Genomic DNA, 17,187 nt, shown 5'->3' on the forward strand with positions numbered 1-17,187 from the left:
AAGGGAAATTCCCTCCCAAAGTGGAATATCCCTTGCAATGTAACAAGTCTTTTGCAAAGTAGATAGCCTATTTGCATTTAGTAAATCAACCTCGCTGTCTAAACCAGTGTAGGATTGTTTCAATGGTAAAGTGCTACTGCAATTTCTAACTTGTGCAGCAGAGGGCAATACAAGTATGTATTTAAATACTATAAAATCATAAATTAGGCAAAATGTAAAACGAGTGGTGTTTATCTTATGCTTTATTTTACAATTCTAAAAATGCTTCCCCACCCCAAAGCCCCCATAAATATAATTATTACAGAATTCTAGAAAGATCCACTAAAGAATTTGTAAGCCCAAAATTGCATATTCCTGATATGTGCCTGTTGTATCATGTAACTATATGAAAAAGTATCCTGTTCTCTTTCTTTGTATTGCTTCCTTTATGTGAAATACCTGGTGTCCCTGCTAGTCCCTCTGCTTTCCTATTAAAAAGTGATGACACTAGGCATGAGAGCACAACGTGGTCAGTTTGCTCGCTGTGCTGATAACTCAGCCTTCTCTCCTACAATGATCAGACTTATCCTGACCCAGCCCCCACATACACACACACAGCCATTCACTGGGAAGATCAGCATGCTGCTGTTTTTCCTCATCCAGCTTTCTGACTTCCTTATGCAGCTGAGAAAAGAGGGTATGTGATCACTTAAAAAAGAGGGAAAAGGGTATTTATAATGTTTTTTTTATACCTATACACAAATGCTTTGCGTTTCATTTCTATTGAAAACTGAATGGATTGTTTTACAAGGTGAGGGTTTACATCAGTGCAATTTCAAAGCCTCGGATAAGTGCAATTTTCACCTCCAATTTCATTGCAGCTACAACATGATTCGTGGCAATTTGAACAGTTCCATTGTCGGCAATGGGGTGTGACTTATCATGCAATTTGGAACTGTCAAATCGCATGACAAATTGCACCGGTGTGAATGAGGCCTTAGGGTTAAAAATGTAAAAATATTTATATACCATTATTCCTTTCAAAGACACTAGTTCTCATAGTAATACTGTGTTGTCTTTAATACCTGTCAGGCGGATGAGCTTGTGGCTGATAGTTGTCTAGATGCCATTAACAGCCTGTTGATCTGTGGAGAGTATGATTCCTTATTCACCACTGAAGAAATGAAGGATCTCCTGCAGGTAGGTGTTTGAAAAGCTACTACTTACTGATCTATCTTTACACCACTGCTTAATAACTGTACCGTACATTATGTAAATACCATGTTTTCATGAGGATAGGAATTAGTTTGAAGGCAAGACCACTTGCTAACATGTCTGGTTCCATGCTGAGAACTTTAGGTTTAGGTACCTAAACAGAAATAAATACTTTCTACAAACATCCTACTTCACTAGTCTGTATTGGAAGCCTGTGTTGGTTTTCAGAGAGATCATCACTGTTGGGTGATGGAATAGAACTGTTAGAGTAGAGTGCTTCCCTACCCTAGGACAACCCCCCCGCCCTATGTTCCTTCCCTCCTTGCAAGCCTAACAATTACTGTAACATTAACCTTCCTTATAGCCCTAACCCTACCTCAAGAAATCCTAAATGTAGCCTCTTGTTTGTGTGACATCTCCCTTGTCAAGTTTTTTTTCCGCAAGACAAACTTTCCTGCGTCATAAGATACTGGTCCCTACGTCCTGGCTCTGGAAACTCCTGCTTTGTTTTATTAAGACTACTGAGAAACATATAGATTAACATCCCATATCTAAAATAGCCTTGCCCAGTAGTGACATAGAAGCTACTTTATAGGGCTCTTAGAACACAGTTTTCTTCAAGTAGCGCTGTTTAACATATGGCCAACTGCTACTGCAAATAGAACATGAGCCAGTCATAAAAACCATCACACAGTGAGCAATCTTGAACAATAACCCAAACAATAGCTTAAAAGCCTACCATTTAACTTGGGTACTAGGCAAGCATTTGACTACACCAAAAACCACTTGAGGGCATAAACTATGGACAACAATTCAATGTCTGGCAAGCTAACAGATTAATAAAGCCATGACAATTGCTACACTTGGAGAGGGGAACTTGTCAGATGGCTGAAGTCTTCATTCTCAGTGCCCATACCAGTCATTGGAAACCCATGCCCACCCTCTCACACCACAGCCAATTAAAATCCAATGCATCCAGCTGTAAAAACTGAAGGGGCCATCATTCCCAATGAAAAAGATAAAACAAACTATAGAAAACAAATTACTTTTCTCCAAACTTTACATAGATTATTGTTTGCAGTGATGGTGGTGTTTGTGTTTTCTGCTGTTTGGCGTTAGCCATTGTGCTTGCTTTGTAAAATCATAAACCATGCCACGGATCACTGATTATGTTCTTCTCCTACCTTGATTCTTTAATGCCACCCCCATGGTGCAACATAGCCAATTGATGTATTTTTAAACAATTGTTTTTAGGTTCTAGGCCCTGCTTTACGGAGAAAACACCCCCATCTCGGTTATGATCCAGCTAAGTACTTTGTTTCTCAAGTGAAATCTTACCTGAGGATAATGGTATGCATTCCACCATACCATGAACTTTTGGAAACTGCTTCAGGGTATGTCAGCTGTAGTAATTGTTGAGGCATCTTCTTGTACTTTTTGTATTTATTGCTGCAAATGATTTGTCTTGTGGTACCAGTGTGATTAGCATATTCTGAATTAGCATTACTCTGCAGGTCTGTTTGTGATACCATCATTGTCCAGTTACTGCTGAGGGTTAGATTATAAAACAGCTCTATTTTTTATTGTTTGTTTTTGATACATCATGGGACACAGAGTTAGGCTAATATTCATTACCTGCTGGGTTATACTTCATCTCCAGGTGAATGGACGCTGGTAGATCAAAGGTCTTTAGACAGGAAGTGGTCACTTACATAACCCCTCCCATACAGGAAGTACTTCAGTTTTTTACCAGTGTCTGCAAGGTGGATGACACTGTTGTTTGAGCTCTCTGAGCTCCAGGTCTCTAGTCCCACAAACGGTTCTTGAATGAATCATGGGATTAACCGTTCGGATCCATTTGACACAGGCTTTATATGCTTAGGTAAATGTTACCAGAGCCTCGCAAAGAAGACTCAAGATCCTGCAAGGTTTTGCCTGTAATGCGGGCTCCGGGTGCTGGACCCTGCGAAGTGGAATCCTGGACACCACAGCGCTAAGGCATTCCTGCAAGGTGCTGTACAGGTCCAAGAGAGTGGACCCTAAAGATGAAAAGGGTACCCAGTCCTTGAAGGTCCTCAAGTGACAGGAGCCCGCCGTGAAGGGTGAAGATTGGGCTCTTAGTTTCTAAGTTGCCCTCTGCCTGGACGGGTAAGTGAAACCCCTTTATTTAAGATTGTGGGGTGTCCCAGTGATTGTAACAATCAGTCAAGCTGTGTGCGGTGAGTTTATACAGGGGAGTTTGGGCTAACTGAGGGTGTACCTTTTTTGCTTGTGTCTGGGTGTTTTTTACCTGTATGATGGTGCGCCATTTCGCCCTTGGCTCGCCATGGCGCACATGCGTTCGCAAGAGCGCCGCTGGGCTCAGCAGTTTGTTTAGCGGCCATGGTGCAACACGGCTTCGCTGCACAGGTGCCGTAGCCTTTATCTAGGCGTGCGAAGATTCGCGTCATACGCGAATACAGCCACGCCTGTTCGCCGGGACCGCGCACGCACAGAATGTTCGGGCGCATAGCCAGCTTATTTAAGCTGTGTATGCCAAGCATGTGGTGCTTCCAGAAGGCAGTTGTGGGACACAAATCAGGCTCTGAACCAGGCATTTTCAGTGGTTAATTTTCTTCTTACCCAGGCCACGTGAGTCACCAGGTGTTGCTTTGTGGGCTAAAGGTGCTTAGCAGGATTGTTGCATAGGGGCTTGGTGAGCCCTATTAAAGGGTCTCCCTTCTGAGGTGTGTTAATACAACACCCAGGTACTCCCTTTTTGTAGCTAGTAAATGTCTTCAAAAAAGAGGAGCGGGATTAACACTACAGGGAAGGGCACACCTATGTCATCAGTAGTTCCTGATGAACCTAGTCATATTCCTATTATTGTATCCCCTGAAGGACCAGTGGCTTCCGGGCAATCTGAGCCGCTGCGCCTATCTGGGATTGTGCCTACAGTCAATGCTGCTGCTTCACCCTTTATCACTAAGGATGAACTGTCCTCAGCCCTAGCCAGGTTAGAGCACAGGATTGCTGGCATGATTGCCTCCATCCTACAGGGTGGCAAGAAATGTGACAGATCCCCCTCCCCAGAGCCTCCTAGTCTGGAGCAGGAATAGGTTGAGGCCTCTTCAGGCCACACAGGCTTTCCCCTTACACCCTCTGTTGGAACAGGCGGTGTATGCTGATTGGGAACATCCTGACAGGATTTTTGTTCCTCCTAAGAGGTTTTTCCTTTTATATCCCATGGATGAAAAGTTTGGTAAGAAGTGGAGCATGCCAGCCTTAGATGCAGCAGTCTCTTCCTTAAACAAGAACTTGACTTGTACGGTAGATAATGCACAGGGCTTGAAAGGCCCTGTTGACAAGAAATTGGAGTCATTATTAAAGGAGAAGCTGTTGCAGCAATTGGTATCTGCCAATCCGTAAAGGATCAGATCAGATGGCCTGACAGGCCTAACCAGGAGGATGATCTGCCTGTAATATAAGGCAGATATTCCTCAAGTGCTGTGTTTTGCTGTTGACGCCTTAAAGGATTCAATACAGCAGGTTTCTTGTTTGGCTCTCTTGTCTGTACATATGCGCAGACTTTTGTGGCTTAAGAACAGGTCAGCCGAGCTTCAGGCGCGCTTCCTTGAAGCTTCCTTGTAAAAAGTTATTGGCAGATTTCCCCTTTCATGGGGAACATTTATTTGGTGATCACTTGGACAAATATATCCAAAAGATTTCCAAAGGGAAGAGTGCTCTACTTCCTGTGAAGAAAAGCACCAGGCGTCCCTCTTTAAAAGCTCAGGGACTGCTTCCTCATATGTCTCAGTTCCAAGGCAGCCAACAGGGTGCTAGGACCAGGGGCAAGCCGTAAAGCCAGACCCAGAAAAAAGCCCTGGGTCCAAAATTCTTCTAAACCCAGCACCAAGCCCTCCTTTTGAGGGGAAACCCCCACTCCATCGGGTGGGAATAAGGCTGCTGCACTTTGCAGACATTTTGAGAGCAATAGTTCAGGACAAGTGGGTCACCTCAACTATATCCCGCGGTTACAAGCTGGAGTTATGGAGGGGGTTCCCCCTCAGAGATTTTTAAGATCCAGCGTTCCCTCGGATCCTCCAAAAAGAGACTTATTGCTTCAGGCACTACATCATTTGGTGCATTAAGGAGTGATTGTAGAGGTTCCTGTACCCGAAAGGGGCGCGGGGTTTTACTCAAACGTATTTACGGTTCAAAAACCAAACCGGGACACAAGACCCATTTTGGACCTAAGATCCCTGAACCAGTATCTTCTGATCCAGTCCTTTTGGATAGAGTCTGTCCGCTCACTAGTAGCCTCACTCCAGATGGGAGACTTTCTAGCCTCCATCGATATAAAGCATGCGTATTTACACGTACCTATCTTTCAGCCTCACCAGAGGTTCTTGCGATTTGCAGTAGAGGAGCATCATTTTCAGTTTGTGGCTCTACCCTACGGGCTTGCTACAGCTCCCCGGGTGTTCACAAAAGTCCTAGCACCAGTACTGGGTCTTTTAAGTATCTGGATGACCTCCTGCTCAGAGACCACTCACTACAGGCTCTAGAACAGAGCATATCATGCACAGTGCGGTATTTAGAAAGCTTAGGCTGGATCATAAATACCGAAAAGTCAACCTTGAGTCCAGCTCAAAGTCTAAGGTATTTAGGTCTGATCCTCGATACGGTCCAAGCAAGAGTATTCTTACCACACCCGCAAGACAACTTGTTGGCATGGAACAGGAGAGGACAAGCCCTGGGTTATCCAATGTTCTTATCTCCTCGGGCATGCTTAAGCCTAAGCTGGTGGTTGCAGGATCAGAACCTGCGAAAGGGAAGATCCTTCCTCCCGGTAACTTGGAGAGTACTGACTGTAGATGCCACTCTCTCAGGCTGGGGAGCTACCCTAGAGGGTCTCACAACGAAAGGGAAATGGTCAAGGACAGAACAGATCCTGCCTATCAACATCCTGGAATTATGGGCAGTACGACTGTCCCTACAGTCCTGGACGGTGGAGCTTCAGGACTGCCCTATCAGGGTTCAGTCCGACAATGCCACTGCATTGGCCTATATAAAACACCAAGGCGGTACCAGGAGTCATTCAGCTCTGAAGGAGGTGAACCACATACTAGCCTGGGCAGAGGGACATATACTGATTCTATCGGCAGTCCATATCCTGGGAGTAGAGAACTGGAAGGCAGATTATCTCAGCCGCCAGCAGATCTGCCTGGGGGAATGGTCCCTACACCCAGGGTTGTTCCAGGAAATTTGCCAATCCAGGTTCAGCAACAAACTACAGCAGTTTGTGTCCCGAACAAGAGATCCTCTGGCTATCGGAGCAGATGCTCTGGTAGTTCCATGGAGCCAGTACTCCCTGGTTTATGCTTTCCCTCTGATCCCTCTCCTTCCACAATTGTTGCGCAGGATTCGGAGAGAGGGAGTTCCAGTCATTCTGGTGGCACCAGCCTGGCCCAGAAGGCCCTGGTTTCCCGGAGATTGCAAGACTGACAATAGACGGGCCATGGACACTTCCATGGCGCCCCGATCTACTGTCTCAAAGTCCTATATTCCACCCCAATTTACAGTCTCTAAATTTCACGGCATTGGCTATTGAAGCCAGGGTGTTAAAGGACCGTGGCATCTCGGGACCAGTGGTGTCTACCCTAGTGAATGCTAGAAAAGCTGTCACTAGGAAGATCTATCGTAAGTTCTGGTAGACTTATATTGCTTGGTGTGAAGCCAAAAAATGGCATCTTCGGAAATATGTGATTGGGAGAATTCTCTCTTTTCTACAGTCAGCTGTGGAAATCAAATTGGCTTTGAGTACATTCAGTTTCAGCCCTCTCAGTATTCTTCTAAAGGCCTTTAGCATCCCATTCACTGGTCCGAACCTTTAGGCAGGGACAACTCGCTTACTTCCTCCCATTAGGTCACCTATGTGTCTTTGGGACTTGAACTTGGTGCTGTCTGTGTCACAAAAACAACCATTTGAACCTATCAAGGAAATTCTATTAGACTAGCTGTCACGCAAGCTAGCCTTCCTGATGCTATCACCTCGGCTAGAAGGGTATCGGAGTTAGCGGCCCTTTCATGCAGGGAACCGTACTTGACCCTCCATCACGACAGGGTCGTGTTACAACCTGTTCCATCCTTTTTGCCAAAAGTGATGTCGGCCTTTCATATAAATCAGGACATTATTTTGCCTTCTTTTTTCTCTCAGCCTCGTTTGGCAGAAGAGAGACGACTGCATTCTTTGGACATTGTCTGGGCAGTCAAGGTTTACTTGTCTAGATCTGCGGAGGATCAGACTCCTTTTTTGTTTTACCAAAGGGACCCAAGAAGGGGCAGGCAGCTTCCAAAGCTTCCATTGCCAATTGGGTCTGTCAATTGGTCATTCAGGCCTATGGTCTGAAACGTAAAGCTCCTCTCTTTAGGGTGAGAGCTCATTCTACCAGGGGTGTAGGAACCTCCTGGGCTTTTCGCCATCAGGTATCTGTGGCTCAGATTTGTAGGGTTGCTACCTGGTCTTCAGTGCATACCTTCACAAAATGTTATCAAGTGGATGTTCAAGCAGCCGAGGATTCGGCTTTTGGCCGCAGTGTACTGCGGGCTGCCGTATAAGGTCTGATGGCTATTGTTTGGCAGGGTGTCTCCCTCCCTTCAAGGCTATTGCTCTGGGACGTCCCAGGAGGTAATGAATATTAGCCTAACTCTGTGTCCCATGATGTATGGAAAAAAAAAAAAGATTTTTTTCGTCATACTTACCTGTAAAATCCTATTCTTTGAGTACATCATGGGACACAGAGGTCCCTCCCCTCTTTTTGAGGATTCAGTGCTTGCTACAAAACTGAAGTACTTCATGTATGGGAGGGGGTTATATAGGGGATCACTTCCTGTCTAAAGACCTTTGTTCTACCAGTGTCAATTCACCTGGAGACGAAGTATAACCCAGCAGTTAATGAATATTAGCCTAACTCTGTGTCCCATGATGTAATCAAAGAAAAGGATTTTACAGGTAAGTATGACGAAAAAAATCCTATTTTTTATGGATTTGTTTCTATATACTATACATACCATTTAAATATCTCAGTAGCAGGTCACTGAATGCAAATGCATATATGCAGCAGGTGGTTCTGCTAGCTGCTTAAGTCTAAATGATATGTTTCTTTGCAGAAAATATCCAGGATTTTTAAGTGGTTGTCAGCTAATTTGGATTGACAGCTGGTCACAAGATGCTATCAACAGAGAAGCCAAATATTACATAATGCAACACAAGATTATGGAGACCCACACTGAGGAGACACGGTATGTCTGCAGCTTATTTGTCATTATAAATAAATTACAGCTCATGGAAAATGCATTGCATTATTAATGTGGATTTGTACAGAACAATATTTTTTTTATTGTTAAAGTGTATGTAATCCCTAACAATTGACTTTTCCTAATTGCTCCCTTTTGGTCTGTTAAATATACAATGGAAAATGTTTTGTTGTATTTGTTCAATAAATGCAAAAAAGTACCTGTTGATCATGTTAGAAATTTAAAGCTGCCCTGTGCTCTCTATACACTTCCTGTATTAGCTCAAGGTGTCTAATTAGGCCTCCCAGTTCTTATCTTGGGACTTCATCACAATTAGTCTCTGTTTTGTGGAGAATATGATAGAAGGAAAGTTTGAATACTTTAGCAAAATAAAACTGGGCAGGGCTGACATCACACAGCCCACAAAAATGCTTTGTGCTGTCAGCCTACAAAAAGATCAAAGTTGCAGCTGATTGGCGGCAGCCACTGATTGGTACAAATTTTTCTAACACATTCCTTCAGTAGACATTGAATAAAACAATTGGCTTTTCTTGAGTGAGAGAGCTCACACACTGATTAAAATTCTATCCGTGTATGGCCAACTTTAGGAGTGCATTTTTGACAATTCAGCAGGAATTTTTGTGTACTTGCATGGTATTTAAAGCGATAAGACATTAGAAAATGTGCATGTATTGCAAAGATGTACCACAAATGTATTTTTGTTGCTTACAATTTTCTGTATTATATTTCCAGAGAGAAAATAGCATTGGCTTTTTCCTTGATTCATAGTTATATGCTGCAAGAAAATAATCAAGTTCCATGGGCTGGACATTGCAATTCCGAAATTTCTATAAATTCTGCAAATGATCCTAAATTAGATATTTTACAATCTAATCTATGCCCATATCATCTTCCACATTGCAGAGATATTGTTCAGGTATATAACAAATATGTACACATACATGCTTATAATGTCACTTTCTATTAGCAGCCAGTAATGTTTTCATCCTAAAGCGCAACTTAAAGGCTAACTCCACCTTTTGCACTATTTCATATGTTACACCTGTGAAAAGTTGGGCACCCCACACCCTAGACAATCTAGACCCCTGGTGCCCAATCTATGGCACAGGAGGGCACATGCAGCTCTTTGACAATAATTGTGAGGCCCTCACGGTTCCTGCAAACAGTAGTCTTGTTTTTTCTTACCTAGGTGCTTACCAGTGGGGAGGTGCTGTCAGTGGAGAAAAATATTATTTAAACTGATTTCTAGTAGTGAAGTAGTCTGTTTTATTTATTTCATACTATGTTACTTTTTCTCTCTCGTCTATCCCTTTTTTCTTTTTATGTTTGTTTTACTTTGTAATGGATATTGCTAAAAGCAATATCAAATATGGCGCAAGTCAGTTTTAAGGAGGCTGTATGTAGGGAGCACAAATGTGAAAGCACTTATTTGTAAATAGGCAATAATAGCAGTGATCCCCAAGTCTATGAGGCTTAGTTCACACTAGTGCGAATTGGATGCGGGTTTCCCCCACATCCAATTTGCATGACAGGAGATTGTGACCGGCTCTCTATGGAGCCGGTTCACATATCTCCGTTGCGGCTCCAGAGCGTCTTGCACAGAGTTCCTGTGTGTCTCTGGCTCCAATTCAGGGCTGAATTCAGGCAAAAATTCAGACCTGATTCATCCCTGATTCATCCCTGAATTGGAGAACCGGGAAGCACCGTATGCCTGCTGTGAGCTGCATTCGTCGGAGGTGTGAACCCAGCCTCAATGTCTTCTATAGCATGCCCCCAGTCTCCAAAAACTCCTGCAGTATGCTTGTGTCTCTCACCATCTCCTGTTGCGTTACATTCACTGAATTTTACGTGTGGCCCTCTGGTGACATCAGGGGCTGGTCTGGTCTATATCACAAGAGTTGACCACCAATGATCTAGACAATCTTAGAGGATGAAGGCTGCAAAACTGCAGAAGGCAGGTTTTGCCCTGTATGATATCAGCTGCTAGGCCTTTATCTCGTACTGTAAAAACTGTTCCAGTTACCTGCATTACTATTGAATATGGTTTTATCTGTATTTTTCCAATGCAGGAAAGACTGAAGCTCCAAATTTCAAAGGAAAGCACAGCAGCAAAGGACAAGGTTTTTATTGGTCCAAACATATTACAGTTATTTTTGGATAGCTTTAGAAGTATATTCATGAAGAAAACTGAAGAACATTACAGCACAAATAATCAGTTAACGTAAGTCACACTGTGTTTTACAATTAAAATACAAGGTACAAGTAGAAAGACTTTAGGGGAATCTACTTGGGTACACAAATAAGACTTTCCAAAGAGTAGAAAGATCATTTTTGAAATTTAGGCTTAAAAGTGGGAGCTCCAAACCCTGGGCTTTTGAAGAGAATAGCAGTAAAGGAGCTACAATTTCTGACTTCACTTGAAACATGCAGGCTCCAAAGCTGTCATCCTGTTCCCAGCCACTAACATAAAGCAAACGTGCAGGGCAGGCATTCAGACTTTTGGACTTCTCCTTTTAGACTGTTTGCTTATTCCTGGTAACATACTAAGTCCTGAAACAGATATCACAATGACAGCCTTGGAACTTGCACCTTTAAGAGCTGTCTTTGCGCTGGTAGCTCCCATACGTATATCTTTACAGACTCATTTTAAAGCTCCATATGGATATGGCAGAAGCAAAATAAAGATCAATGTAAAGTACACCTTGAAAAAATCTTTCCAAATACATCTCTCCAAGCTAAGAAACAACTTCCTAGTAAATTTTATTTTTGCATGGCAGCTTAATAAGTGCATGCCCCACTAGATTTTAAAAGCCTATGCTTTTGCTGAATCCAAGCACAGAAATGTGGATAATAGTGTTTTAGCCTACTGGACCTCATCATCAGGAGACTGGTATTTCTAGACAGAATATGAGTTGCCACATGAATGCTTAAGAATTTATTTTCTTCAGTTTACCCAGATGTCAGTTTAACGTTTAGAGAAGCGTATTTGCGTGCCTTTCCGAGGAGCTTTGCACAATTTGGATTTAATGCGAACAAAAATAATAATATAGAATGGTTTCTAAACTTAAAAAAAAAACATTGCAATAAATTATCAAAAACCACTACGACTTGCAGTTACAGTGTATGAGACTATCATGCTTGAAGTTGGGCCTTTAAATATACAAATATTTTAGGTCAAAGCTAAATAAGTAATTGAAAATATACAGGAGCACTAGAAACATGGGACTAGTGAGTAAAGTAATTTACATACACAGCATTTTTTGATACTGTAAACAGTTTTCATAAATTAAGCATTAACTAACTAATGGCAATAATGTATTTAAAAAGGTATTTTGCAATATTTTCTTAAGAACCTTCAGACTTTAAAGACATCATAGATATTCAGACCTCTTGAGATTATGCTTTGCTTTCTTTCCACAGATGCGTACTTGAGACACTTGATAACACTCGAATGGATGTAAAGAAAACTCAAGAAGCAATTGATATCCTAGAAAAAAAATACAGTGAAGCACAAATTATTGCTGCAGACATTTTTAATAAACTTATTACAAAGACTTCCATTTTGGAGAGATTGAAAGCCACATTGGGTGAGACATTTGATAAGCTCTTCAATTATTGCATTGTAAATAATTTAGCACTTGAAAGTACTAATCACATCTAAGATTGTACAAAAACCATGTTTGAACATCTGTTTGTTTTCGTCTTTGTAATAAATTTTAATAGAAACCATTTCAAGGGTTACCCATGTACCTTGTCAGTAAACTAGTTGTGTAATAACATTGATTTCACACGCAGCGGGCCATAGATATCTTATCTCTGACCCTGATTTAGGAATGCATGTTTTCTTTAGGGTCCATGCACACTGGCTTAAAAAAACACTGCCCCTAGAGGGGTTTAATGTTTTGCCTGTAGAAGCAACTAATGTTATCCTATGTGTCTATGAACATTAGGTTGTTTAGAGGCATATTTTATGCTCAGAGGCAGCAAGAAACCCTTCTGTTTTGCATTTTTGGGATCGTTTTTTCTGGCAGAAAAAAAAAATAGATGCTTCTAAATACTGCTAAATGCTCCTAAACGCTAGTACAAAAAATTCTCAAAATTTGCGTTTTTTCTGCCAAGGGCACTGGCTTTTTTTAAACACTTAACAACCGCGCTAACTGCGCTATAGCCGAATGATGGCTACAGTGCGGCTCGATAACTCTGGGAGTGCGTACTATGACGTCCTCCCAGAATCGCGCTCCTGCGCGCCCCCGGGAATATCCGTGACCGCTGGGTCTGCATCACAGATCACGGTAAATGGCCGCCGACAGCGGCCATTTACCACGTGTTCGCTCTGTCGAATGACAGAGCGATCACTTGTAAACAAACCGGCGTCATGTCCAGTTCCTCTCTCTCCTCACCGTACCGATTTGTACAGTGGGAGGGGAGAGGGGGAGAGATCATGTGCAGCAGCGCTGTGGGCTGGATCTGTAGTGCCCACAGCGCCGATCTGTGCCCATTCCAGCCTCATCCATCCATTCATACTCAGCCGTCCCCTCTGCCATACTCAGTCATAATCAGCCATATCTGGCCATACTCATCCATACCCAGCCATACTCATCCATACCCAGCCATACTCATCCATAGCCAGCCATACTCATCCATACCCAGCCATACCCAGCCATACTCAGCCATACCCAGCCATACTCAGCCATACCCAGCCATTCTCAGCCATACCCAGCCATACCCAGCCATACCCAGCCATACTCAGCCATACCCAGCCATACCCAGCCATACCCAGCCATACAGCCATACTCAGTCATGCCATCCATACTCAGCCATACTCAGCTATCCACATTCATGGCTCAACCATGCTCAGCCATCCCCATCCATGGCTCATCCATCCCCATTCATGCTCATCCATGCCAGATCAGTTCTCATCCATGCCACATCCATGCCACTACAGTGCCTCACAAAAGTGTAATAGGTAGTCAAATTAGATTTGAAATGTATGCCCCCAGAACACCCTGCATGTTGGGCCTCTATATGTGGCCAGGCTGTGGAAAAGTCTCACATATGTGGTATCACCATACTCAGGAGGAGTTGGAGAATCTATTTTGAGATGTATTTTTTGGTATGTACATGCTATGTGTTAGAAATATTGTATAAATGGACAACTTTGTGTAAAAAGAAAGGCATTTTCATTTTCTTTCCACATTTTCCAAAAACTTGTAGAAAAAAATTACATGTTCAAAATACTCATCATGCCTCATAGATTATACGTTGGGGTGTTTTCTTTCCAAAATGGGGTAATTTTTTGGACGTTTCCATTGTCCTGGTGCTCCAGGGCCTTCAAAAGTGCAAGAGGTAATCAAGAAATTACATGTGTAATTTATGCTCCTAGAACACCTGATGGTGCTCCGTGCATGGTGGGCCTCTGTATGTAGCCACGCTGTGTAAAAGTCTCACACATGTGGTATCGCCATACTCAGGAAAAGTAGTAGAATGTATTTTGGGGTGCAATTTGTGGTATGCTGTGTGTGAGAAATAACCTGCTAATTGGAAAATTTTGTGAAAAAAAAATCTTGATTTTGTAAAGAATTGTGGGAAAAAAAAATTACAACTTCAAAAAACTCACCATGCCTCTTACTAAATACCTTGAAATGTCTATTTTCCAAAAAGGGGTAATTTTGGGGTACTTGTACTTTCCTGGCTTGTTAGGGTCTCGAGGAATGAGATAGGCCATCAGTAGTTCAGGTGTGATCAATTTTCAGAGATTGGCACCATAGCTTGTGGACTCTATAACTTTCACAATGACCAAATAATATACACCGATTTGGGTTATTTTTTTACCAAAGATATGTAGCAGTATAAATTTTGACTAGAATTTATGAAGAAAAATTACTAATTTGAAAAATTGTATAACAGAAAGAAAATGTGTTTTTTTCCAGAATTTTTGGTCTTTTTTCATTTATAGAGCAAAAAATAAAAAAAAACCAGCAGTGATTAAATACCACCAAAAGAAAGCTCTATTTGTGTGAATAAATGGACAAAAATTTCATATGGGTACAGTGTTGCATGACTGAGTAATTGTCATTCAAAATGTGAGAGCACCAAAAGCTGAAAATTGGTCTGTTTAGGAAGGGGGTTTAAGTGCCCAGTGGGTAAGTGGTTAAGCCAATGTGCATGGACCTGAAGGCTGGATTCACACTTATGCAGTTTTAGTGTTTTTTGCATTTTGCAGATTTGCACTACAGAACGTATTCCATAGGAAACCATGGTTAGTGGACTGTGGTGCAAATCTGCAAAATGCAAAAAGCACTAAAAATGCATAGGTGTGAATCCAGCCTTAGTGTTGCCTTTCTCAACCTGTCTATGCGGAAGGAACCCTTGAAAAAAGTTTGATCTCCCAGGGATCCTCTAAAATATTTTTTTTATCTACAGCTCACGGAATGTTAGTGTGATCAGGGAGTTTTAAATATGAAAATAGAGAAAAGAATAAATGTTAAATTTAGCTTTTAAAACTTGGGTGTGTTTTTATGCAAAGATGTTTAATTCTAGGTCATCTCATGTTCGTCTTTTTTGCAGTCACAGTGTATTCTTGATGGTGAAAAGAGTTTTCATCAGGCAGTTTTTTTCAGGCATATAGACTTCATTGTTGTCATCTAACAGCTGTACACCTGTGGAGAGGAAATATTATTTTAAAAAAATGGCCAGAAAAACTGGAAATAATTTATTTGGTAAAGCCTTAGTGAAGTCTCACTTGCTGGTGGCATTTGGTATTGTGGTGGGACCCTGATGACGTGTTCACAATCAAAAAAGAGGCAGAATCGATGGACCACTATGTCCCTTTTTGTCATCTTTCTTCCATGTCTCTAGTTTGGATTTCCTCTAAGCTCTAAAACAATAGAAATTCTGTAGTGGAGTGAACATTTCCTGCTTATTCTCAGTGTAATCGTAAATGAATGGTTGTACATCTTATATTACAAAGTTAATTTTTGCTATTTCCTTATTAATCAGGTCTTGGAGATGAAACTCTTCAAATATTTTTGTCACAAAATGAAAATGAACTAGATAATTTTCAAGAGGATGATGACTTATTAAAGGAAGGTATAGTGTATACTTTTTCATGTGTTTTTGTATTTCTTTATACTCATATTATTATGGAATTTAGTGAGCAGTAAAGTGATTAAAGGATGTAGATAAACACATCGCCCTTTAAAGAAAATTGTAAATAGAAACACAACCTTTTATTTTAAATGCAAGAGATGATTTCAATATTTACAAGCTGTGCCTTTGTGGCCATGGTATAGGGCAGTGCAAATCTGCTTTGATGAAAAGAAAATGTCTACAAATCTCAACAGCTCAAGCTCAAATTAATACACATAGCTAAATTATCAAAGAAATTAAAAACAATCCCCCTAACCCTCTCTGCTTGCCAGTTTCACTGATGGAGTTCCACTTAAAGAGAGATAATCTGAAAATGTCCTTGCTGTGCTGTTTTGTTTTTAGAAAACCCATAATTCTTTGTGACACCAGTGTCATGGGTGTACATTGTATTAAATATCAACAATGCAATATGCCAAAAAATACTTTCTATAATGTGACTAAACTGTAGTATTCACAAATTCGGCATGATCTATAAAGACATTTTTTCACTTCAATTATTTTTGTAATATTTGAAAAACGGGCAAAGCTATATTGTACTCTACTTTTTACCAGTGTTGCATAGCTGAGCAGTTTTGGTTGCAAGCTTTTCAAACCAAAAATTAAATGAATGTAGTACATTTTGCCATTTTTTTTTAAGGATGTGATTTAACAGGTACCCCAATTACACACTGGTGTTAATTTACTAAAGGAATAGAGACTGTTCACTTTACAAAGTGTATGTTCGCTTAGCTTAGTGGTTGAGGTTAAGCTGTATTCACTTTGAATACCTAATCATGTGCAAAGAAAATTTAAAAAAACAAAAACATTTTAAACATTTTTGCTTGCATGTGACTGAATGATTAAACCTTTACTTTACTTAAGCCTTTATTTCTTTAGTAAATTAACTCCACTGTCATTTAAAATCCCTCCTTGCTTTTGGCAGCAGCCAGATATAAATAGAAACAATAATAGAAAACATCTAGATGTACAAAAGTTTTGCTTCACACAGTACTAGTATAAACTGTAACGTGTATTCTTTACATTATAAACTGAGTATTACTTTTTTCCTGGTAAATCCTAGATAATAGTGATGAATATGATGATGCATTTAACCGCATGAAGGAGGCCAGTAAAAAGTCCTACCTTCAGGATGTCACGCAAAAGACAGAGAAAGCAGCAGATGAACTGAATGAACGAAAGAAAAATCTGCAAATTGTGAAAAATGAGGTACATCTTTTATTTTTTTAAATATTTTATTAATATGAGATAAATAAAAACAGAGCAGGCAAAGCCACAGTATCACATTCAAATCTGCTTTTAACATTTTTATTTTATTTACGCCACAATCCTCTATCCTGTTGCCGCCACTCCGCAGTAAATACTGTCAATATGTATCACATAGCAAAAACAGTTGCAATTCCTGTGTAAAATGACACTTAAAGTGGTTATAAAGTTTTGTTTTTTTTCCCTTTAAAATAATAAACACATCATACTCACCTGCTCTATGCAATGGTTTTGCACAGAGCAGCCCGATCCTCCTCTTCTCAGGTCCCCTGCCGGTGCTTT

At 41.1% G+C, this 17,187-nt stretch overlaps 1 protein-coding gene across 1 annotated transcript in view; it reads left to right on the top strand.

The window, feature by feature from the left end:
* Positions 1–17,187, top strand: part of LOC141141245 (dynein axonemal heavy chain 5-like) — a 334,052-nt gene that overhangs the window by 221,657 nt on the left and 95,208 nt on the right. Inside the window, exons 69-76 of the mRNA XM_073628924.1 lie at positions 1,072–1,179; positions 2,449–2,588; positions 8,347–8,478; positions 9,226–9,409; positions 10,563–10,714; positions 11,914–12,080; positions 15,493–15,582; positions 16,703–16,848. Coding sequence (XP_073485025.1) covers positions 1,072–1,179; positions 2,449–2,588; positions 8,347–8,478; positions 9,226–9,409; positions 10,563–10,714; positions 11,914–12,080; positions 15,493–15,582; positions 16,703–16,848 — 1,119 coding nt within the window. The remainder of the gene's footprint in view (positions 1–1,071; positions 1,180–2,448; positions 2,589–8,346; positions 8,479–9,225; positions 9,410–10,562; positions 10,715–11,913; positions 12,081–15,492; positions 15,583–16,702; positions 16,849–17,187) is intronic.

The sequence above is a fragment of the Aquarana catesbeiana genome, linkage group LG04, assembly GCF_042186555.1.
Source record: "Aquarana catesbeiana isolate 2022-GZ linkage group LG04, ASM4218655v1, whole genome shotgun sequence".
NCBI classification, from domain to species: domain Eukaryota; kingdom Metazoa; phylum Chordata; class Amphibia; order Anura; family Ranidae; genus Aquarana; species Aquarana catesbeiana.